We start from the raw sequence: 23,962 nt of genomic DNA, 5'->3' as shown, positions 1-23,962 counted from the left end.
GCTGCGTCAAGGCGACTCACTTTTCGTCTCTAAGTTATCATTGGCGTTGCACTTTTCGTCCCTGAGTTATAAGGTAATTGTAAGATTTGTCGCTAAGTGTTGGTCATGTTCACTCTTCGTCTCTAAGTTATCATTGACGTTGCACTTTTCATCCCTGAGTTATACTAAAATTTCAAATGTTGTCCTTAATCACTACTACATAAATGGTATACTACGTCACTTAATAGACATCGGTCTTTTAAATAACCGTAATCTAATATATTGTGTTATACTATGTCACTTAATAGACGACAGTTGTTTAAATAACTACCGTATATAGTTGACATACACGACGGTTGTTTAACCGCCGTATATAGTTAACATACACGGAGGTTTCCAAAATCGCCGTTGAAAATGTATATTTACAACGGCAATCACTTACACACGCAATTCTTCGAAAACCGCCGTGTATGTGTAAAAAAAACCGCTGGTGGTTATTTACAGTGTATGATGTAAAAACAATTAATTAAGATATATACGGTGGTTATTTAAAAAGTCTCTGTCTATTAAGTGACGTAGTATACCATTTATGTAGTAGTGATTAGTGACGAAATTTGTAATTTTAGTATAATTTAGGGACGAAAAGTGCAATACCAATGATAACTTAGGGACGAAAAGTGAACATGATCAACACTCATGACGAATTCTACAATTACTCTATAACTAACACCAATGACAACTTAGGGACGAAAAGTACAATTTTTCCTTTAATTAATGTGTAATTTGTATTACTTAGTTATAATAATGAGTTAATACCCAAAATAGTCTATCGACTATGCCATAATTACCAATTTGGTCCTCAACTACCATTCTTACCCAATTAAGTCCTCAACTATGTAACTTTTACTCAATTAAGTCCTCAATTATACAATTCTTACCCAATTTAAATTGGGTAAAAATTGTATAGTTGAGGACTTAATTGGGTAAGAATGATAGTCGATGACCAAATTGATAATTACGACATAGTCGAGGGACTATTTTAGGTATTAACTCTATAATAATTTACAAATGTGTTAGGGAAACCAATAGATGAATATGAAATTTGTGTACCATAGCAATCATAAAAAATATTGATTACTACAAATAGAGAGTGATATATGTTAGTTCTATTAATGGATTACTTAACTTATAAAAATTATCTCTACCAAAAAAAAAAAAAAAAAAAAAAAAAAAAAAAAAAAAAAACTTATACAAATTATAAATATATTCTCTTTATTTTTAACAATTGACATTCTTATACCAGGTGGCTTGTAGTCCACTGGTATCGAATTGCTCCTTTATGTGGGAGGTCTAGGTTTTGAGCCTTGTTGTATGCATAATTTGTATGGGTATCCCCCTTCCTTGTAATAAAAAAAACAATTGACATTCTTATGGTCAACATAGTAAAACTTTATAGAAAGATAAGTGTACGGCTATGACTACTAAGAGCATAGCTTATATGGTTTATTTTTGTGGGTCTCACAAGAGAGATATAGTGCTGCGCGTTCCTGCAAGATATTGATTTTTTTTTGTGGGCCTCGCAAGAGAGGTATAGTGCTGCGCGTTTCGCACACTTACAGTGCCCAGTCGGCTGGTGCATTAATTTCTTTATTTTTTTCCTTTTATGTTAGGCCTACTTTTTTTTTTTTTTTCCTCTTTCTCATTCTTCTCTCTTCCTCCTCTCTCCTAATTAGCACAACAAAAACCACCAAAAAAAAAAAAATTACTCATATTAATGTTGCTTCTATGAATTTGTCAACTTTCATTAAACTTAGGATGTACATCAAGAACAAATGGCAATATTGGAAACCACTCTCTCTCTATTGTGGATAAACACAAATTGAATAACTACCCTAAGGTCCTAAACCGACCAAGACAAATTCCTTGTACAAATACACTGTACAAATGTACATCTCCACTAAACAAAGGCCTGGAATATGTTTGCAAAAAAATTATGCTCTCAGAGAATTATAATTAACTAAAATAAATAAATTGCCCTGCGGGGCTATATATTTGACCGGTCACCTTGAAATCTTGTTCCAATAAAATCATTAAGAGACCTTGACCGATCAGATAAAGAGATAAAGACTTCTTGTGTGCAGAATGTACAAACAAAGATAGAAACAGTGTGCAAAAATCACGCTTAAGCGCCGCCCGGCCGCGACAAGGAAGGCCGGAATCAGCCTCCTGCGCGTCCGGGCGGCTAGGCGGCCGCCTAGCCGGCGATTTATTTATTTATTTTTAGGGTTTAGGTTAAAAACTTTGCGAAGACATAACTTTTGACTCAGTTGTCCATTTTGGACAATTTTTTTTTTAATCGTGTCTTTTTTTTTGAAATCTACCCACCGCAAACGGCCAAAGGCGGTTTGCCCCACCAATTTCTCAAAAAAATGCTTCTTTTGCTCTTAATTTTAATTTTAATTTTTTTTTTTACGTATTTAGATGATTTCAACAATATTTTAAACAATTTTATAACCACTTAAATAAATAGTTTGTAAGAAAAAACGATGAGAACCTTATGTTTTATTAATGAATTGTGATAATTTTTTTTAAAAAATTAAAAAATCGGCACCTAGACGCTTAACGTGTTTTGCAACCTTGGATAGAAACATTGGGACTGACGGCCTGACGGATACCTAATGTATCAAAAATATTAATAAATAAATAAATAAAAAGATTCTCATCTCACCATTGTTTAATTCTCCATGAATTCCAGAATAGGACTTTACCCAATATTCTTGACATGGCAAAACATGATTGGTCCTTTAACAATTTTAAAGACACACACTTTGCTAGCAGCATCCTGATCCATCAATAGGGGAAGAAAAAGTCATTTTTTTTGTGTGGGGGAAAGAGATGAAGAGAGTAAGGAAGGCATAAAGGGCACACCCCACTACCCTCACCAAGATTCTCTGTAGTCAATTCTTGATGCACCTGGGGATGGAGCTGTATTGAAAGGACAAATGTATAAACTTTCCAGATAAGGAGCATCTGAAATCATCTCATCATCAGTATCCAATACCAGATCATGGGTTAAAGCAGAAATATAATTCCACATTTCATCAAGTTATTGTGCTAAATGTGCATCAGATAATATGAATGCATATCTCAAATAAAATGTGCTTGGTGATGTCAAGAATTGGGAAAAGAAGAAGCGTGAGCTCAACGAAACACAGGTCAAATATTATAAAATTTCTGGGTATACCGTATATCACAAATTGACAAAACAAAAAATGTGAGGGTATTCTACTTCTCCCGTTTTATAATTGTATGTCGTGAGGTGGCAAGAATGGCTACATCCCATCCCATCCCAAGTTTGAATTTATTTTTCCCCGATCACCAAGAGCAGAGTTTAGATTTCGTTTTCATTGTAAATGGGAAAGTAGGACCAAAGAATGGTAAAGAAATTGTGACACTTTGTGCACAGATCATGCAGGCGTTGCTGACTTTTCTTGTTCAGTCTGGGGATTTCTGTACTTGAACATACCAGCAAGCCCTCGCCCCCTTGCTAGCTGTTCAAGCTCTTGGATTTGGTGTTTAAGCGCTTCTATCTCCCTCGCTAGCTCATCCTCTCGTAGCCTCACTGCCTGTAAACAATACATTGAACTACAGCATTTGTATAATTTTCTTAAGAGTGCAAATTAAATATGCACCATAAAAACATAGCATGCAGATTAAATCCTGGCTATGGACATGCTGGAGTACGATTTGTCGATTTGTGTAGTGAAATGCAATACAAAGCTCTCGTATCAAAACTAATATAAGGGCATGAAATAAATTTAGAGTTAATACCCAAAATGGTCCTCGACTATAGTGGTTTTTCTCAATTTAACACCAAATGGACGGAATAACAAACGGAGGACTAAATTGAGCAAAATACAAAAGTCTGGTACTACATTAGGTCACCAAAGTCGTTTAGGACGAAATTGAGAAAAACCATTATAGTCGAGGACCATTTTGGGTACTAACTCAATAAATTTATATGCTGCCTCCTCAAAAGCTATTTCTGTCACTGGAAATTACAGCAAAATAACTTCAACATAGTGCTAGAAGCAGAGGGATTTTCATATCAAAGAATGTGAACAATGCAAAATCAATATATTCAACACCATACTCAATCATAGATAGAATTATACACAATGCTGAATTGGTCTAGCAAGTTTACATGGAAATTTATTTATCGAACAAAACTGAAGTTTTTATGTCCGCAGGATAATGCATGGACAATAATTTTGTCAAGAAAGAAGATACTAATAAGTGATACATTTGACATATTACCTCCATTTCTTTCCGACGGAGTTCCTCCTTCTTAGCTTCTGATCGAGAACTTCGCTGCACTTCAAAGATAAGAGCAGCTACACCAACCTATTCATAATTATTGTAAAAGTTAGATGTTATGCAAAATGCAGATGTTGTAAGTTCGAAATTGGAGCAGTGGTGTGTTGCTCAATAACTGTGTTATCACCAAAAAAAGAAGAAGAGTAAATATACCCTCCATTGACTAGCAATACGATTATAATCTTATTATGACCATTCAAATCATAATTCAACACAAAAACAAGTAGAATGTCAATCCTTGAACAGGAGAACCATATAGGGTGGAAATTCATACTACAAAACAAGTTTTTAACCTAGTGTTATATTTATGTGGGTTGTTTTTAGGGTTGGGGGTCAAAATTGAGATTTTGATTTGTTGATATGCCTATCTAATATGCTATTTACTGGTCGAGGTTTAAACAAAAGCACTGTATCACACAAGATTTGGACTGTAAACTCCTAAAAAGCCTCATTATGTGGTCTGCCAAAGTATGAAGAGGTAAAGTAACAAGCAGAAGAATTTTAGGGGGGAAAGGTTAAGTTATGGAAATGTTGTTTCTTGTTCTGTTCCATTGTTAACTGTTGAAATCACAAAGTATAAAGGTTTGGTCATGCTTCCTCAACCGCGCTCAATAGGGGAGAGCTTTTTATTTTTTATTTTAGTTTTTTATGCCATGCCCTAGAGTGTTTCCATTTGTTGTCGCATTGTTTTGAGGATGTTTGCATTTTGCTCCACTCTTTGGCATCTTCATTCTAGTGCTATGCACACTACACTGTTTTCAAGGCTATTCACATCCATAACTATCAGGGGCGGATTTACTATGGGGCAGTGGCCCCCCACTGAATTTTTTATTTTTGAAATTAGTATTGTGTATGTTTATATTTTTAAAATACAACTCCAAATTTGTACACTTAATTGTCTAATTGTATTTGTGATTTGTACATTTGTGAAACGTATAATGTGTGCTAGTTTGTGATTGATATCAAATTGTGAAATTTATAATGTAGATTAATTTGTGATTGATATAAGGTTTATATATTTATTTTTAGTCGAGTATTTGTACTTAATAATGTGTGTTAATTTGTGAGATTTATAATGTGTCATATGTGGTAATGAGCTTTAAATGATTGCTTAGTGTTTGTATTTTAAGAAGACTTTTTTTTTTTTTAATCATCAATCATGTATCAAATGAGACAATTTTATAGCAATTTCAAAACACAATAAAACATAAAGGAGCACTATCTCGTAGTTTGTCAATTGTCATATGTATATGTGTGTGTGTGTATTTTTTGATTTATAATATATTTTGTATTTGAACCATTTTATCTAATCAATGGTGTTCTATACTTTGTCATTAACATTTTTACCATGTTTTGAATTGCTTTAGTTTCGCCCCGACTCAATAATATGTATGGTCCACCATTGATCACTATCATCCTCTAACCATGTCTTTCTCTTTGTAGGTTTCGAGTGAGGGGGAGTATTGGTTTTTCGCTATGGTTTTGTAATTGTAAACTATATAAGCTTGAAATATCTATGTGATCTAGCTCGTGAGGGTGTTGAAATATAGAAAAACGTAGCTTAACCCTATCGTAGCCATAGGTTTAGACTAGTGAGCGGTGGCTACTCATTACCCACTAGACTTTCAATCCCATAGTTTCAAGGTTAATTTTACGTCCATGAAGTCAGGGTATTGGAGCATATATATTGGGCATATTGAAGATAGTAAGTTATAACAGTCAAACAGAGTTTTCTTACACCTGCTTTAAAAATTTGTCAGGATTTTCACTTTTTAATAGATTTAATGACTACAAACAGGCATTGAAAGAACTGCAAAGACACCTCAGGTAAAGATAAATGGGAAAGCACCTACCGAGAAAATAAAGAGTTCCCCAAGAAGGTCTACAGCATTTTGGACAGCTTTCTCCTCATTCAAAGGTCGTATTTCAACATCAGTTGCATGACCATATATACGTCTTTGCATTGTAGTTGTGATTCGGTGGTTTGCCTGGATTCAAGAATAACAAAAAGAAGAAGATGAAATTCCTCGTTAGCTAATAGACACATCAAGTTAAAACAACCAACGTAACAGTTAATTATCCTTAGAAAGATAGTTCCAAATTTTATAGGCCAATTGCTCCAGACCAACCACTGCTCTGCTAATTTAAAACCTCATCACATCTACTGCTGCTGAAAGAAATTAAGAATTACAAACAAATGGATCCTTGCCCATGTCTTGATACAAACTAATAACACTTTTATTACACTCTACTAAATACACCTCTTGATACAAACTAATAACACTTTACGATATGTGCCAGAAACATTAGAATGATGGTATGTGTCAGGGCTGCTTACGAAAGTTCATTAAACAACCAAACTCTTCAGTTAAGATAGTTAGCACAAGATGACTAGCATAAAATATTTTTTGGGTGGCGAGGGAAACCCGCAGCCACTACACGAGGGCCTGAACTAGGTAAACCCCCAGCCCACCTTATGGCCCTAACCAGCAAAGGACCACGATAAGGTAAATCAGTCTAGGTTTCCTTAAACTGAGTGGCTCAAACCAAGCAGGCCAATAGGTCGCTCCCATTAGGAGTCGAACTTGTACACTTGTGATTACCAAGTCAAAAGCCTTAACTTGGCTGGGGTTGCCCCAGCCTAAACCCCCAGCCCACCTTATGATCCTAACCGGACCGGCAAAGGACCACGAGAAGGTAAATTAGTCTAGGTTTCCCTAAACTAAGTGGCTCAAACCAAGCAGGCCAATAGGTCACTCCCATTAGGAGTCGAACTTGTACACTTGTGATTACCAAGTCAAAAGCCTTAACTTGGCTGGGGTTGCCCCAGCCTAAACCCCCAGCCCACCTTATGATCCAAACCGGACCGGCAAAGGACCACGAGAAGATAAATTAGTCTAGGTTTCCCTAAACTGAGTGGCTCAAACCAAGCAGGCCAATAGGTCACTCCCATTAGGAGTCGAACTTGTACACTTGTGATTACCAAGTCAAAAGCCTTAGCTTGGCTGGGGTTGCCCCAACCTAAACCCCCAGCCCACCTAATGATCCTAACCGGCAAAGGACTACGAGAAGTTAAATTAGTCTAGGTTTCCCTAAACTGAGTGGCTCAAACCAAGCAGGTCAATAAGTCGCTCCCACTTAGAGTCGAACTTGTACACTTTTGGTTACAAAATCAAAAGCCTTAACTTGGCTGGGGTTGCCTCAGCCTCCAAGCATTAGCATTTAATATTTCTTGTTAGCCAAAGAATAGCACTTCAATTTCACCTTGTGTGAACTACATTTCTACTAGTACCCACTTATTTATAAATAAATAACACATTTTTCCCAGTTAGCCAATGCCTCCTCCAGATTGAATTCAACATACAAAGTTCAGTCCACTTAATCAATGCTTTCATCTACAAAAAGCTTTTCTTTTTCTTTATTTCCTCCGCCTAACAGTACAAGAGAGCTGAGTTTACACAAAACACTTCTCCATTTCAATGCCCAACAACAAATTAAAACATAATTAGTGTAACGATCAAGCAATCCTATAAGTTTTAAGCTATAAAAACAATGCATATAACCATATGTACTCATAAATGAAATTACCTGAGCAAAGCTGACGATTAAATTGCGGAACGTAGGGTGTCGCCCGGCTTCCTTCTTGAGCCGACCGGCAATGGGTTTACTCAGAGTCTTCAACGCAAGCGTTCCGAGCTTCAAAAGTGGCAGTACCATTATTCACTCCTCGAATCAATCGTCGTCTCTGTATATCCTCGATCTTCGGATTCTAAGCAATCACGAAACGCAGACGCCCATTTCTCCGCCGATCCATATATTTAAACGACGCGGCAGAGCGGAAACGAGTAATGGAAAAAAGGGGGTTGACTGAATCAGGCTGCGTTGGATTTCTTGGTAAAGAAGCCAAAATCCGTGTGGGATACGCTCAGCCAACAACGAAGAAGATACATATAAGCGAGCCGTCATTTGATGATCTTTGGTTATTTATATCCCAAGTCTTGACTCGATTCAGATCGACTGATTGTTGGGTTGCAGAGTGTTGACCCGAAATTTTGGTATCGGGTTTCGGTTGGGCACTATGCTTCAAAAATTTTGTTACGCTATAACTTTGGGGCAAAACTCATTAAAATTACAATTGACACTATGGTATGGTATTGCCCCAAACACTTTTAATAATTATTTATTTGTAAGACTTAAGAATATGAATAATGATTAATGACAAAATTTGATTATGGTTATTGTAAAAATAGTTTTAATTATATGAATTATAATTTAGCAATTTTTGATGAAGTTAGCTCATTGTTCAACTTATTGATGAGTATAAGGAATGAGACGTTAAGTTACGACATATCTACCGAGAGAAAGTTTATTTCATTATTTGGTTGGGTTTAAAATTTTGATTGAATAATAATAATTATATAGATTAACGTATCCCTACATAATAAAAATGATATTTGATGGATCTCATGAGGCACGCCCTAAGGATAATTAAAGTAAGTTAGTGAGATTGGCTTGGGGGAGTCTGTGTTTATGAAAGTGGATGTGAGTATTTTTCTTCGAAATAGGGGAACATTTGGTAGCGTAAAATGGAGCATAACCTAGAAGTGTGGAAGGGATGGGCGGTGTACTCAAACCATGAGGCGTACTGGTGGTGAGTTTTTGGGGGGTGGTTGATGATACATCGACGTGTGGATGATTGTTTGGCGATAAAGCTTGGCACATAGCAAGAGACACATATGGCTATGAAAGACAAAGTGATATGATGCATATATCCCAACACATGCAACCCTTGGAGTATTATAAAAGAGGTGGGGGTAATGTTAAATTCGTACCATTATCATATTTTTTTTATTGACTTCTGTTAGTCAATCATGTAATGTGTTTTTTTCTTGACTTCTGTTAGTCAATCATGTAATGTGTTATTAACCTTTACGTGTTATGCTCACTCAAAATCAGCACAAATGCAATTAAAATAATATGTAAACTCTTGGTCTTCGTTTGGCCTTGGATTTCCATTTAAATTCCATAACACTTGCACATGTCCAATAAATAGTTATCTTAGCTTATTATTCTTTGGATCTTGTTATTGGCCCAAATAACACTCGTAATGAATCCATATGATATGTAGTTGGAATACATTTTTTTTCATATTATTTATGTTTTTGTCTTTATATTATCTCTGGTCTATTTTCAAGCTAATTTTTGAATTATTATGACTACCAACATCAACATCATCACCACCGCCTCCACCATCACGTAGGCTAACCCCATCTCATAAATTTCTCGCACTTTCTAAAATGGGTCCCACTTCCACATCATCAATTTTACATATAATAAAATAATATTAAAAGAAATAATAAAAATAAAAAAGACATCAAAAGCTGTGCAGACTGTCATTTTCAGCAACTTTTGCAACTTTATTTCTCTTATTTATAATTTAGCAAACTCTCTCTCCCATTTCACATCAGCATAAAAAAAAATGTATTATCTCTCTTCCATGTCACTTAGAAAGGAGTAAAATTTATGGGATGGGGTTAGCCTTTGGGTATGCATTCAGTTAACCAAATCGTTTTAACCAAAATTTTTAATGTTTTAACCGTTAATCGAACCGCACTTTGTATTATCAAAGTAACTGAATCAATTTATTTTTTTCACCATTTAATCGGCCGATCAGTTAACTAAATAACCAAAGTTTTTTAAGCTACATTTTTAAATAGTTAAAATAATACATTTAATAATAAATCCAACAACTTCAATACCTATAATAATAAATCATAACTTCAATCCAAAAGCTAAAGTCCAAACATCCACAATCAATAGGATTTCATTGTAATTTTCGGAATGTTACATTAAACAAAAAATTAGTTAATCGTTCGGTTAATTTAGTTAACCAATATTTTCAAATCAAATTAACCATTAACCAAACTTTTACAAAACCTCTAACAATTAATCGAACTGAAGTATTTCGGTTAAAAAATGGTTAATCGAAATTATTCAGTTCGGTCGATTAATCAAACTTTCACCCAAGTTTGCACACCCCTACTACTACTTATTATTATTATTATTATTATTATTATTGTTGTTGTTGTTGTTATTATTATTATTATTATTATTATTATTAGTATTATAACAAATAATATGTTCATTTTTAGAAAAATTAACTGAATAGAAAAAATGTAAATGACGTAACTCACAACCAAACATAAAAATATAGTTTTATGACATATAATCGACCATTAGAAAATTTAAATAATTTTTTTAAAATGAGTCATTTTTTAACATTATGTTATAAAAAATATATTTCAAAATTTTTAAAGTATTGAATAAATTGAAGAATTCGTTATTTCTAGTTTGATGTTTTGGTTAGTTTGAAAAGTGGTAATTAAGAAATTAGTTAATTTGCATTGGTTGCAACAAATGCTAATGGCAAGCTTACCTTTCTTAGAGCATCTCCAACCCATCTATTTTCAAAACACCAAATTTTTTTTTAGTAAATGTCACATCAGAAGGAATATTTTCAACATATTCTCACACCAAATTTTATTAATCTCCAACCCATTTACACAAAAACACCAAAATACCAAATTTTTACACTAAAATAATTTGATTTTTCAATTATTATTTCGAATTTAATTAGTTTAATATAACTTGTGATGTAAATAATAATTTTTATTAACATTAATATTTTTATAACATTAATTATTTTTAAAAATCAAATTTAACAATATTTTAAAAAATTTAATTTATTCCACAATAATAATATAGCATACAACATCTAGTATATTAAATTACATATGTTGTATGTATTTTAACTTTTATTATGTTCTATGTTTGATGTATTTGAAATTTTAATTAATATATATTCAATATTAGTCTTGTTTTGATCGTCTCACTGAGATCTTTAAAATGGTATAAATTTTATTTAATTATACAAACTTTAAATATAAGTATTTAGCAAAATAAAAAATTGCATATAAAACAAATAAAGGATACAATTGTAATTAGAAAAAAAAAACAAGGGCAAAATGATACATTTTCTACACTGTTCATTAACGCCAAACATTTTGGTGTTATGGAATTTTACAGACTCACATTGGAGTTGCAAAAATGATGATATGAGGTTAAAATTTGAAAATTTGAAGCCCCATTAAAGATGCTCTTAGTACCCCTACCAATTAGTTGAAACTATCGGTACCAATCATTTAAATAGTCATTTACATATTGTTTAGTGTTTTTTTTCTTAAAAAAAAAAAAAAAAATCCAGGGTGGTAATTTGCCAATTAAAATGCAAAGTTTCCATGTCATCAATCCGCAGAACCATCATGCACTACCGTCGATTAAAAATCTAATCTTATTGAAACTAGCGGCTCGCATCTTTTCCTTCATGTCCACGTCATCGATCCTAAGAAAGTTAATCTCATTCGTCAATCACCACAGATAATCAACGATCACGATTTCATAAATTACATATTTATTTCCCGGGTTCCCGCTTCACTTTTCAAACCGCCCTCCTATAAATCGCACCCAAATTCACGGAAAATTTCATCAAGTCCGAATTCGTTCACTGATTTCAGTCGTTTAGATCCTTTGAGCTTTAGAAACCCTAGATTGTCAATGGCTCGTACGAAGCAAACCGCCCGCAAGTCCACCGGAGGCAAGGCGCCAAGGAAGCAGCTAGCCACTAAGGCTGCTAGGAAGTCGGCTCCGGCCACCGGCGGTGTGAAGAAGCCTCATCGTTTCAGGCCAGGAACCGTGGCTCTCCGTGAGATCCGAAAGTACCAGAAGTCCACCGAGCTCCTGATCCGTAAGCTCCCGTTCCAGCGCCTGGTTCGTGAGATCGCTCAGGACTTCAAGACCGATCTCCGCTTCCAAAGCTCCGCCGTGGCCGCGCTTCAGGAGGCTGCTGAGGCCTACCTTGTCGGACTGTTCGAGGACACCAATCTCTGCGCCATTCACGCTAAGAGAGTCACAATCATGCCGAAAGACATCCAGCTCGCGAGGAGAATCAGGGGAGAGAGAGCATAAATGCAACATCGTAGATATTCTAGCGGCCGAAACCTAGATGTGCAGAGGCCGGGAAATTGTTTTAGTTCAGAGCACTTATATCTAATCTCACCTCTTTCTATGAAATATGACTTTTGATTTCTCGAATCTGTGGTTTGTCACATCAAATCTATGAAATATGACTACTGATTTCTGTGAATTCTCCTACACCTCACTGCTCCATATTTTACTAATTGATTCAAGGAAATCGACTGATACTATTACTAATTTCTCGAATCTGTGGTTTGTCATATGAAATCCGTTGGAATTGATTGATACTATTACTAATTGATTCAATTCTCTCCGTGGATATGATTTTGTTCTATGCAAATTGCTAACGTTTTTCTATAATTTCTTCCCGTCTTCATCTCTTTGAATCTGCTCAGATGATCTGACTAATGCGTTATTATGTTTTTGCACTGTTCATTAGATAAATTTAATGTGCGTTCACTGAATCTGCATTTGCTGTTTATGCTCCTTCATTGCAGCTTGTTTTGAATTACATGATGTTGATTTGTATCAAGTTTTTCGTATCAAATATTCAGGTATGATTTGAGGTGGTATTAATTTTTTGTATTTTTATGCTTTAGTAAATTGAGAAAATAGTTATGAACAAATATTATAGTATTTGTTTACAATGTATTCTAACAAGTTATAAAATGACAAACGGAAAGCGAATATCATTCAAAAGGTCCCCCATTTACCACCGAACAAGAATAGCCCATTCAATTATATATACATATAGACAAAGAGTTGATTGAAGTGAAGACAAATCCACCGCCCAAACTCTGCATTTTGGCGTTTCACCATTTTCGCAGTATCTGCTGATTTTCCTCCATACAAAATCCCATAGTTTTGGGTTTCCAGCACATCACACCATCAAATTTCCAGATTCAATTCCACTCTTCACCAATTTCTTGATCCATTCATTTCATTCAAACTCTAGAGATTTGAATTTTCTAAAATGCTAATTGAGACTAATGTTTGTTTTACAGTCACATATGACATTTGCTGATATTGATTGACATGATAAAATGCTTATCGAGACTAATGCTCAATTTGAATCATAGATTCAATTCAGTTTCTAAATTGTTTAGAATTGCAGCCACTTGTACAATAGTAGGCCTACTTTTCCTAGAGTTTCCAACACAAGCTGAAGCCACTTTAGCCAACCTAACAAGAGGGTTAATGTCACAAGGAATTGCAATTCTAGGATCCAAAACCTCACCAAATCTCATTTCTTTAATCAAAGGCAAAGCCCACTTCACAAGTAACCCTTCTTGACTCTTTCTTCCACTCAAAAGCTCCAACAAAACCACCCCAAACCCATACACATCACTCTCCTTTGAACCCCCTCTCCCTTCCACCCAATACTCTTCATCAACATACCCTATAACCTCTTGTCTCTCATTTGATGCCAAGAAATATAGCCCATAGTCACATAATCTAGCAGAGAATTCCACATCTATCAAAACATTCGATGCCTTCACGCATCCGTGGACTATATGCGGTACCATTCCTTCATGAAGAAACTCCAACCCACGCGCCACCCCGGCGGCCACCCTCAGCCGCCGCGACCAGTGGAGGAGCGCCGCCGCGTCGGGGTTCTGGTGGAGATAAAACTCCAAGCTCAGCATCCCGCCGTACTCCATCACCACGATTCTTTCTCCGGGAGCCTCGGAGAAGCCCAGAATGGGGACCAGGTTGGGATGATCGGCCAACGACAGCCACCGGAGAACCGACGAGAACCCAAACCCGGCGGCGTTGCTCAAAACCAACCGCGGGTGGAATCTTTTCACCGCCACCAGCTCCCCTTCCGGCTGCAGCACCCCGGAATACACCACCCCCAGCCGCCCTTTTCCGATGATCCTCCGCGGGTTAAACCCATCCGTGGCGGCGTCCATCTCCATCAAAGTATACGCCGCCGCACTTAGCTTCGCCGCTTTATGGCAACCAATCCCCTCATCATCATCATCCTCAACCGCAGGCCTCTTCTTCTTGCAGCATACGAAGAGAAGAACGCCGAGAATTATGAGGGTGATGGAAAGAACAACCAACACAACATCGTACACAACAATTATAGCCTCGCCGTGCTTCATTTTTGCCGGCGTGCAGTGAGAGAGAATTTTTTTTTCTTGGGAGAATTTTGTTTGTTGTATTGTTTTGAAGCTAAGCTAAGAGGCTAAGAATGGGGTTAGAAGAAAAATTGATTTCTTGCCGACTCATAAAACAATGGACTGTTGTGGGTTGGTAAAGAAAGTCGGAAAACTTGCAATTTTAGTTTTCGTGTTGGCAGCTAATATATGTGAATTATGGAAAATTGACGCAAGGAATTATATATATGAGCTATTATTATAAGTAGAAAATTAGAGCGTTAGTTTTTAAATAAGATAATGATTGCCATTTTCTATTAATAATAATTTTTTTGACATACACTAACACGTGCTGAGGTTTAAACCTTTGTCTCTTCTCCCAAATGTTGTCTACTGATTTTTGCAGGCAAAATTTTTCTTTCTTTAATTTATAAATTTAGTGATTATTGAAAAATGGAATAAAGGTCAAATTGACCCATTAAGTCAACTGAATAGCACAATTGGGTCCCTAAGTAAAAAATGTTTCATTTAAGTTTTCTACACAGGTAAAATTGTTTAATTAAGTCTAAATTGACTTGTTTAGTAGGTTAAGTTTATATGATGTTGACATGTATCTTTTTTATTTTATTTTTTAATACAACCATGGACGTGACTGTCCGCCGAGATTCAAGAGAAATGGCTCTTGAGAGGTCTCATTCACCAAATCATTAATTTCATCAAAAGAGTAAAAAGAGAAATTCAGGAGAATCAGCTTCCGAACCATTTTGGTGGCGGATCGACTGGCTTGCATGGACGCTTCGCAGGAGGTGGACTGGTGCGTCTTTGAGGCTCTTCCGGAGGGGTTGAAGAACCTTGTTAGTTGATGATGACCGGATGTGTGCGTTTGTGACATGCCGCGTGCTTATTTAATTATGTAGGTTGTTCAGCTTGGGGTTTCCACCCCCTTTTGATTAAAAAAATAATAATTTATTGACTCTTATTAGATTTGTGTGTGTGCGATTCTATGTAAGAAGTGAGAACTGATATGATATGATTCATCAATTTTGGTATATCAACGGTTAAGAATTACTGAAAAATAAAGAGAAAATTAAAATGGACAAAAGGCAGAAGGCAATAACATTTCTATAATTACGACATGATCCATCCATTTGGGTCTCCCATCACTTTTGTCTTTATTTTTTCGGCAATCCTCAATCGAAAATATATTCAAATGGATAAATCAAATTAGTCCTCTTCTTTTACTTGAGAATCCGTTTCTTATATATATATATATATATATATATATATATATATATATATATATATATATATTACAATTATAAAAATATCTTGCATCTTTTGATCATTTGAAATGAAGGGATGATATTAATCCATACATTCTCATGACCATTATAGGCTACTAACTCTCACTGCACATGCATGGCCCTAGACTTCCTTGTCCCATAAGTATAAATATATATACACACACTTCACTATTTATTTATTCATTTACCTTGATCAATGAGACAAAGAAGGCCGTGTTGTGGGGGGAATATTGTTTTATCTGTTTTTAAAATTATTATTATATTAATAATTGTTTAAAACCGATAATTTCCCCATAAATTCAGTTCTGTTGTCTCCTTATAATTTAAATTAAATTGTTGAAGTTCGCACACAACTTGAGAGACAGACAATAACATGCATGGACACCAAATACATGCATAAATATAATTATTTCTTTAAACAATTATTACACTGCAAGTTCTTGATTGATAGATAATGAATGCATACAAAATAATCATTTAAAAAAACAAATATTCTCTATAAAAAAACACACAATTTTATAATAGAAAACACATAATTTCATAACTGAAAACACAGCATTATATAACAGAAAACACAGAATTTTATACCTGAAAACACAAAATTTTATAACTGAAAATTCCATGTTTCGAATGTACAGAGTTATATATAATAGAAAATACAGAATTTTATACTTGAAAACACATAATCTTTTTTAAAAGGATAAAAATCTCCTGTGTTCGAATGTATAACATTTTATAACAGAATATAAAACCTCGTTTTAGAAGGTGCGGGGCGCACATAGCTGTGTACGGTATAACGATTGCAAATCGGTACAATTTAACCCAATAGCCAAGTATAAACCAATAAAATATGATGTGGAGCGCTGATGTGCACACTTTTTTTTTTTTTTTTTTTTTTAAATACATTTATTTATATAAAAATAAATAAATAAATTGTTTTTTCTTCCCTTCTACTAATGATATACATTAAATTATGTTTGACCAAATTCGAATTTTTAATTGTAATATTAAAAACATGTACCATTAATATTGCCATGTAAAAAATATAGTTACAACAACCATGTTTCCTTTCAACCACTCACACAAAAGTTCAAACGTAAAATGCTGAATACCAAATTCAGTTGAAGCTCAATTACCTACCCAATATATTATTGACCCCTTTCCCATTCAACTTTTTGTTGACCGATTCCATATCTTAAATTCAACAAATTTTGCACCCATATGGCCATATGTACTCACACTAAGTGTAAAATTAGGAGTAACGCTTCTGTGATACCGTCTCACATATCTTTATTTGTGAGATAGATCAAATTAATATGCAAATGTAATACTTATAATAGCAAATGTAATACGGAGTACTAAACATTATACTTCATATTGACCCGACCAGTCTCACTGACAAAGATCCGTGAGACGGTCTCACACAAGTTTTTGTGTAAAATTAGTGCATTAACCAAATTATCTATTAAAAGAAATAGAAAAAAAATACATTTACTTTGATTTCGTTAAGCGATCTGCGAATTGTGCTGCCCATACGCTAGCTCGGGAAGCCGTTTCGGTGTCAGTTGCGGGGAGTGATTTGACAGTCCTCCCCATTATCTTGTTCCGATTCTTTTCTCAGATTTAATGAATTAATCCCTGTTCTTCAAAAAAATATATAGGGAAAATGACACTTTTTCCCCTGTGTTGTTTACTAATAGCACTTTTTTCCCCTGTGTTGTTTATGTAACCACTTTATCCCCTCAATTGTTTTTGAAGTGGCTATTTTCTCCCCCCTCTCCGTTAAATAAGTGTTAGAGATGTTAAATATGAAGGTAAAAATGGCATTTCACTTATTATTATTATTATTATTATTATTATTATTATTATTATTATTATTATTATTATTATTATTATTATTATTATTATTAATGAATTTGGTTTGCAATATAACTGTGCATTTTAGACGTGAAGTACTGCAATATATTAGGGCGTTGGGTGGGACTTATTATTATTATTATTAGCAATGAATTTGGTTTGCAAACTGCAGTATATTAGAGCGTTGGGTGGAGTCGTTCATTAATAATAATCTAAAAACATAATAAGTGTCAATACAAGTTATGTCCTTGATTTTTGTCCCTTTTTATATGCTAATAAATGTATACATTGTGCTTTAATTGTTGTACATTCATTTGCATTGGACAAAATTACCCTTACACCGTTATAATACCGTTAGTTTTTAATGTATCTACCAATCTTACCATACACCTACCTCTATCATATCTTTTTCCTATTTTTAATTATAATTTTATTAAAATGATCATATAACAATTAATTTAATTATAAATTATATTTTAATTAAATATTTATATGAATGTTAAATTTTATATATATATATATATATATATATATATATATATATATATATATATATATATATATATAAAATATGTATGTATATTATTTGTGTATCCATATCAATATATCATATATGTGAGTGTTGCTTAGTATTATTTGTAAATTATTATTATATAAAAGTATAATTTTTTTTTTTTTGTTTTGATCACTATATTATTCAAATATATGATAATTCAAAAGTATCATCAGTTTAAGAAATTGCTAAACATAATTTTAACTAATTTTTTAAATTTTGTTACTTACAAATATTTTAATATTGGGCATAAGTTTTCGCGCATCGCGCGTACGAAATGCTAGTAATAATAATAAGGCTCAAGTGCCAAATAGCACCATGAACCAACAACGAAATGTCATCCCGCACCATAATCTTATATAAGTGATTATTCGATTCACAAACCAAAAAAAATTATTCACCTAGCATTTTTTATAGGTTACCCTCAAGTTAAAGGTTATAAGTCGGTGACGTGGCGCTGACTTGGGTGCGATGTGTCGTATTTAGTAGATGTGGCAGAGATGTGTATTGATGTGGCATCCATTATTTAGGATATTAAGTCAGGCGATCCAAATCCCAAATCCCAAGTCAGGCGATAAAAAAATGTGTATTAATGTAATAATTTAGGCGATCCAAATCCCAAATCGACAAAAGAACATGGTCCAACAAAATTTCTTCGATTCTCTTCCTCATAATCGCAATCCCGAATCGCGACTTGAAACCAAATCCTTAATCGCAAACCGAAATCCGTAATCGCAAACCCAATCGCCTAGTTTAAGCCCTAAGCCCTAATCTGTAATTTTAGACCTCAAAGACACCACCATCTTCTTTATGTCTTCATCCTCACCTTCAACCCTTCGTGCACTGTGATCCTTCTAAAGAAAAAAATCACATCCATTGCCATCCTATACAATGAACAAACCGTAGCTTTAATTACCAAAATCAAATTAATTACCAAAGCTATCAAATTACATATATGCAGTGCTATCAAATTACCAAAATCAAATTAATTACCAAAGCTATCAAATTGCATATATGCAGTGCTATCAAATTACCAAAATCAAATAGCCAAATAAAATACCCAAACAACGAACAAACCCTAGTTTTAAATTGCAATACAATTGAAAACTCAAAATTCATACAAAATTTCACTAACTACGTACCTTCCATCTTTGACTCCCAAAGAATTGCTTTCCCGATTCTCTACTTGTGCAAATTGGAGCTTTCAACCCACAATTACAATACACACTTGGCTCGTACTCCATATTTACTCTAACACGTGATGAAGTTGAGGAAGAAGACATCTTGTAGAGCTGTGGGTTCGATAGGAAGAAGAAGAAGACGACTGGAGCTTTGCGATAGGAAGAAGAAGAATGCGTTGTTGGAGCTTTGCGATAGGAAGAAGAAGAATACGGCTCTGTAGCTTTCCGATAGGAAGAAGAATAAGAAGACTCTGTTATAAATAAACACAATCACTTCCACGTCATATTTTTACCGGAGCCATGTCACCAAGGCAACAGGGAAACCTGTAAAAAATACTAGGTGAACAAATTTTTTTAGTTTGTGAATCGAATAATCACTTATGTAAGATTAGGGTGCGGGATGACATTTCGTTGTTGGTTCGTGGTGCTATTTGGCACTTCACCCTAATAATAATAATAATAATAATAATAATAATAATAATAATAATAATAATAATAATAATAATAATAATAATAATAATAATAATAATAATAATAATAATAATAATAAGTAGTGAAATGTCATTTTCACCCTCATATTTAACAACCTTAACACTTACTTAACGGAGTGGGGGAAAAATAGCCACTTCAAAAATAATTGAGGGGGATAAAGTGGTTACATAAACAACACAGGGGGAAAATGTACTATTAGTAAACAACACAGGGGGGAAAAGTGTCATTTTCTCAAATATATATTAAGAAATAGACAATGGAGACAAAAAAATTGAAAAATAGAAAAAGAAAAAATTAGAGAATTGAGTAAATATTGATGATAAAAAATTATGTATATTGGACAAGAAGTAGATCAGAGAAGGAAATTGTGTTAATAAAGTGGCATGAAAGTATGAAACCTTTTTAACATCACACAATTGGGTTTAGAACATGAGCATGGAAGTGAATGTTAAAGTGTGTAAGAGTAATAAATCAACATATGTTCTATGGGCAACATAGTTGGACTTGTATAACATTCTTGAACTAATCATAACACTCAATTGGGGGCAAATTATTATCTGGACCGGTCCATGTTGCAAGGTGAATTTAGGTTAAAAAATAAATAATTTATATACTGAATATTTACAATTTACATACTGAATGTTCACAATTTTTATATATTAAATGTTCACAATTTACATATTGAATATTCGATCACAATTTGAATTGTGAATATTCAGTATGTAAATTGTGAACATTCAGTATATAAATTGTGTATTTTGACTTGAGTTCACCTTGCAATGTAAATCCAGGTCCATTGCATAATTTGTCGCTCAATTGGGTGAATGGGCTTGAACATAGAGGTTGAAAGTTTGGAGTCAAAATGTAAAGAAGAGAGTAGTATGGATCAAAAGATGGATATGCATAAAGTTCAACATTTCAAGGTGTAATGGTGAATCCTTAACCAAATGTCATAGATTCAATCCTTAGTTTTGGATATAAAGCAACCTTAAATTTTCAGGTCAGCTCTTTTACTCAGAAAAAGGAACTTACAATATTAATCACTGTATTCAGCGATAAGAATCATGGGTACCAAAAAAAAAAACAGACCACATGACTTTCTTAAATCACCTGTATTATTTCTCTTTAATTTGGACATCTATACTAATTTGTTTAGAAATTGTAATATCTCCTTAGTTGGGCTTGTATTCGAGACCTACTTAACATCATTTTATTACAAATAAAAAAACACCCTTTATTCTAATACTTTATTCGTTTACCCTTTGTACGTGATTATTGTCAATTTTATCCCTAGTCTATAATGTAAGATGACTCTGGTCCTGGTCCATATCTATAATGCAAGATTTTTTTATATTGATAGGAAGGGATATCCAATATAGTACACATATTACATGTTTCGAGCGTTGCGCCAGATGGGGACTGATAATGTATCATCCTCTAAAAGTCCAAGAAGTTCTATGGGTGGACTACTAAACAGGTGTATACCTCTGGTGAAACGGTGTGATATTTTTGCTAGGCAGTCTGCCACTTGGTTCTGCTCCCGAGCTATTGATGTTACATGCCAAACTTCGAAATAGCGGAGTTCCTTCTTGCATGCTTCTAAGACATTATGCATCGCCGTAGTGGGAAGGAAATTGTTGTTGATGTAGTCCGGTAGTAGTGAAGCGTCACATTCAAAGAGAGCCTTTCTGTATCCCAAGGAGGCTGCAAGTTGTATTCCTTTTAAAAGGGCCCATGCTTCTGCTTCCGGTGGTGAGCAGCAACCGATGTTGTGTACATAACCATATATCCAATCTCCGGTGTTATCCCGAATTACTCCACCACTTCCTGCCTTCAATGTGATGGGATTGACAGATCCATTTACGTTGATCTTCACAAAGCCTCCCTGTGGTTTAGTCCAACAAAGTTTGCTCCATGTATAGCAGTTTTCCATGGTGCCTGGTTTGCCTGCTCTTGCAAAAGCAGATTCCACTTCCTTAACTTGTGATTTTATCCAAGCTATCTTAAATTGCAAGGGTTTTGTGGCGGAGTTAAAAATGGCATCATTTCTCCATTTCCAAATCCACCACGCAGTTATTGCACAAGTGGTGTTGACGCTTGATTGATTTCTGCCATCATGCTTCATAGAGATGCTATCATCGAGCCATGTAGAGAAGGGAAGGTTATCTGGCTGGAGTCTAGGGAGGCCAATTGCATTCCATACTTCCGCTGCAACAGGGCATTTACGGATTACGTGGTCTACGTCTTCAATTATTTCGGTGCAGTGCCAACATTTGTCGCTATCCGTGAGTCCGCTTTTAGCTCTGTTCGAATTGGTCATGATCCTATCATGCTTAAGCAGCCAGATGAATAAGCGAATTCGGTTTGGAACTTTGAGTTTCCAGATGCGCTCCCATATTTTTTCCTGCTCGATTAGTGATTCGCCAATAGCAATATTATAGGCGGAGCTGACTGAGTATATTCCGGATGCTTCTTTGGACCAACCGGGGCAGTCATTGAGTTCAGGATCTTCATTGATTATAAAACCTGCTAATCTGTCGATTGCGGAATTAGGGAGAAAATTAGCTACCTGTTCCCATCTCCATCCTCTTGCTGGTGACCAATAACTCGCAACTGACCTTTGCAGCTCATATTCCGGGACTTCACAATTGGTAGTCTCGATCAGGGGGTTGTCCCAGAGCCAGGTATCGGTCCAAAAAGCAGTGTTCTTGCCATTTCTCACATAAATTCTGACTCCCTTTTTAAGGATGGGGACTGCTCGGAGGATTCCTTTGTAGGCATTGGACATATTTGTTTTGGCAGTCCATGAGCTACAATCGTTTGAAGATAGTCCATACTTTGCTTTAAAGATTTTGATCCAAAGCCGGTCTTCATTATTTAAAATTCTCCATCCAAGTTTAGCTAAGAACGCGAGGTTCATTTGTTCCAACTTCCGGATTCCCAAACCTCCATGACTTTTGGATTGTGTTATTGTATCTCATTTCACCAGATGTGCTTTCTTCTCCCCATCTTTGCTACCCCACAGAAAGTTTCTGATTAGTTTTTCAATGGTCTTGATGATCCCTATTGGTAGTAGCGAAGACTGCATGGCAAAATAGGGAATTGCTGATAGTACTGATTGTGCCAAGACCTGCCTTCCGGCTAAAGATAAGGATTTGGCTCTCCATCCCGTGAGTCTTTTTCGGATGCGTTCGATTAAATCGGTGAATGTCTCGCTGCTTACTCGGCCATGGAAGGATGGCATGCCAAGATATCTACCAAGGTCCAACACTCCTTGAAAACCAATTGATTGAGCAATGGCTTTTTGCTGTGCAGGCATCGTATTTTTTGAAAAATAGATCGTTGACTTCTGTGGGTTTACTTTCTGTCCAGAATTTGCGCAGAAGAGGTCAAGGCATCTTTTCATTTCCAGCCCTTGTTCTACTGTGGCTTCCCCGAATAAGACTAAGTCATCTGCAAAGAAAAGATGGGAAATGTTAGGAGCGTTTCTAGATAGTTTAATACCTTTCCATTTGCCGGATGCTTCTGATTCCACAATTATGTGACTGAGTCTTTCAATACATAGTGCAAATAAGAGGGGAGATATGGGGTCTCCTTGTCTGATTCCTCGGGACGGCTTGAACCATTCTGATTTGTGACCATTCCACAGCACCGCTAGTCTTGAGGTCGTCACACATTCACAAATGTTCCTTGTCCAATCATGGTTAAAACCAATATCTTTAAGAGTGTCCTCAATGAATGGCCATGAGAGTCTATCATAAGCTTTTTCAAGGTCTATCTTGATCATCATCCATCCAATTCGTCCTTTCTTAGCTTTCATTGAATTCAATGCCTCTTGGTATACAAGGATATTGTCGATAATATCACGTCCTGGAATGAAGCTAGATTGATGCTGTCCGATCAGTTTTGATGCAACTGATTTCAGTCTTTGTGCCATCACTTTTGTCAGCAGCTTGTATGTGACATTGCATAGTCCAATAGGCCGCAACTGCTTGACTGTTTCCGGGTTGGTAATCTTTGGTATAAGTGAGATCAGGGTGTCATTACATCCGATTGGTAGCTTGCCGGAGTCGAAGAACTTTT

At 35.1% G+C, this 23,962-nt stretch overlaps 3 protein-coding genes and 1 long non-coding RNA gene across 4 annotated transcripts; 1 reads left to right on the top strand and 3 right to left on the bottom strand.

The window, feature by feature from the left end:
* Positions 1-3,088: 3,088 nt before the first annotated feature.
* LOC109171104 (OPA3-like protein) lies at positions 3,089-8,312 on the bottom strand. The gene is made up of 4 exons (XM_019320236.1): positions 7,945-8,312; positions 6,210-6,344; positions 4,297-4,383; positions 3,089-3,605 (listed from the first exon to the last, which is right to left on the bottom strand). The coding sequence occupies exons 1-4, from the start codon at positions 8,071-8,073 to the stop codon at positions 3,447-3,449; spliced, it is 510 nt and encodes a 169-aa protein (XP_019175781.1). The 5' UTR covers positions 8,074-8,312; the 3' UTR covers positions 3,089-3,446.
* Positions 4,999-6,201, bottom strand: LOC109171111. Its single transcript, XR_002052533.1, has 2 exons — positions 5,971-6,201; positions 4,999-5,923 (listed from the first exon to the last, which is right to left on the bottom strand). It is a non-coding gene; the product is annotated as an uncharacterized LOC109171111 (long non-coding RNA).
* A 3,555-nt stretch (positions 8,313-11,867) lies between the features above and the next one.
* LOC109164802 (histone H3.2) lies at positions 11,868-12,567 on the top strand. The gene has a single exon (XM_019313353.1). The coding sequence runs from the start codon at positions 11,971-11,973 to the stop codon at positions 12,379-12,381; it is 411 nt and encodes a 136-aa protein (XP_019168898.1). The 5' UTR covers positions 11,868-11,970; the 3' UTR covers positions 12,382-12,567.
* A 549-nt stretch (positions 12,568-13,116) lies between these two features.
* On the bottom strand, positions 13,117-14,734 carry LOC109165125 (proline-rich receptor-like protein kinase PERK15). Its single transcript, XM_019313764.1, has 2 exons — positions 13,416-14,734; positions 13,117-13,381 (listed from the first exon to the last, which is right to left on the bottom strand). The coding sequence occupies exon 1, from the start codon at positions 14,496-14,498 to the stop codon at positions 13,464-13,466; it is 1,035 nt and encodes a 344-aa protein (XP_019169309.1). The 5' UTR covers positions 14,499-14,734; the 3' UTR covers positions 13,117-13,381; positions 13,416-13,463.
* Between the last annotated feature and the right edge of the window lie 9,228 nt (positions 14,735-23,962).

The sequence above is a fragment of the Ipomoea nil genome, unplaced genomic scaffold, assembly GCF_001879475.1.
Source record: "Ipomoea nil cultivar Tokyo-kokei standard unplaced genomic scaffold, Asagao_1.1 scaffold0317, whole genome shotgun sequence".
Lineage (NCBI taxonomy): Eukaryota > Viridiplantae > Streptophyta > Magnoliopsida > Solanales > Convolvulaceae > Ipomoea > Ipomoea nil.
This window is presented reverse-complemented; position numbering and strand designations above follow the sequence as displayed.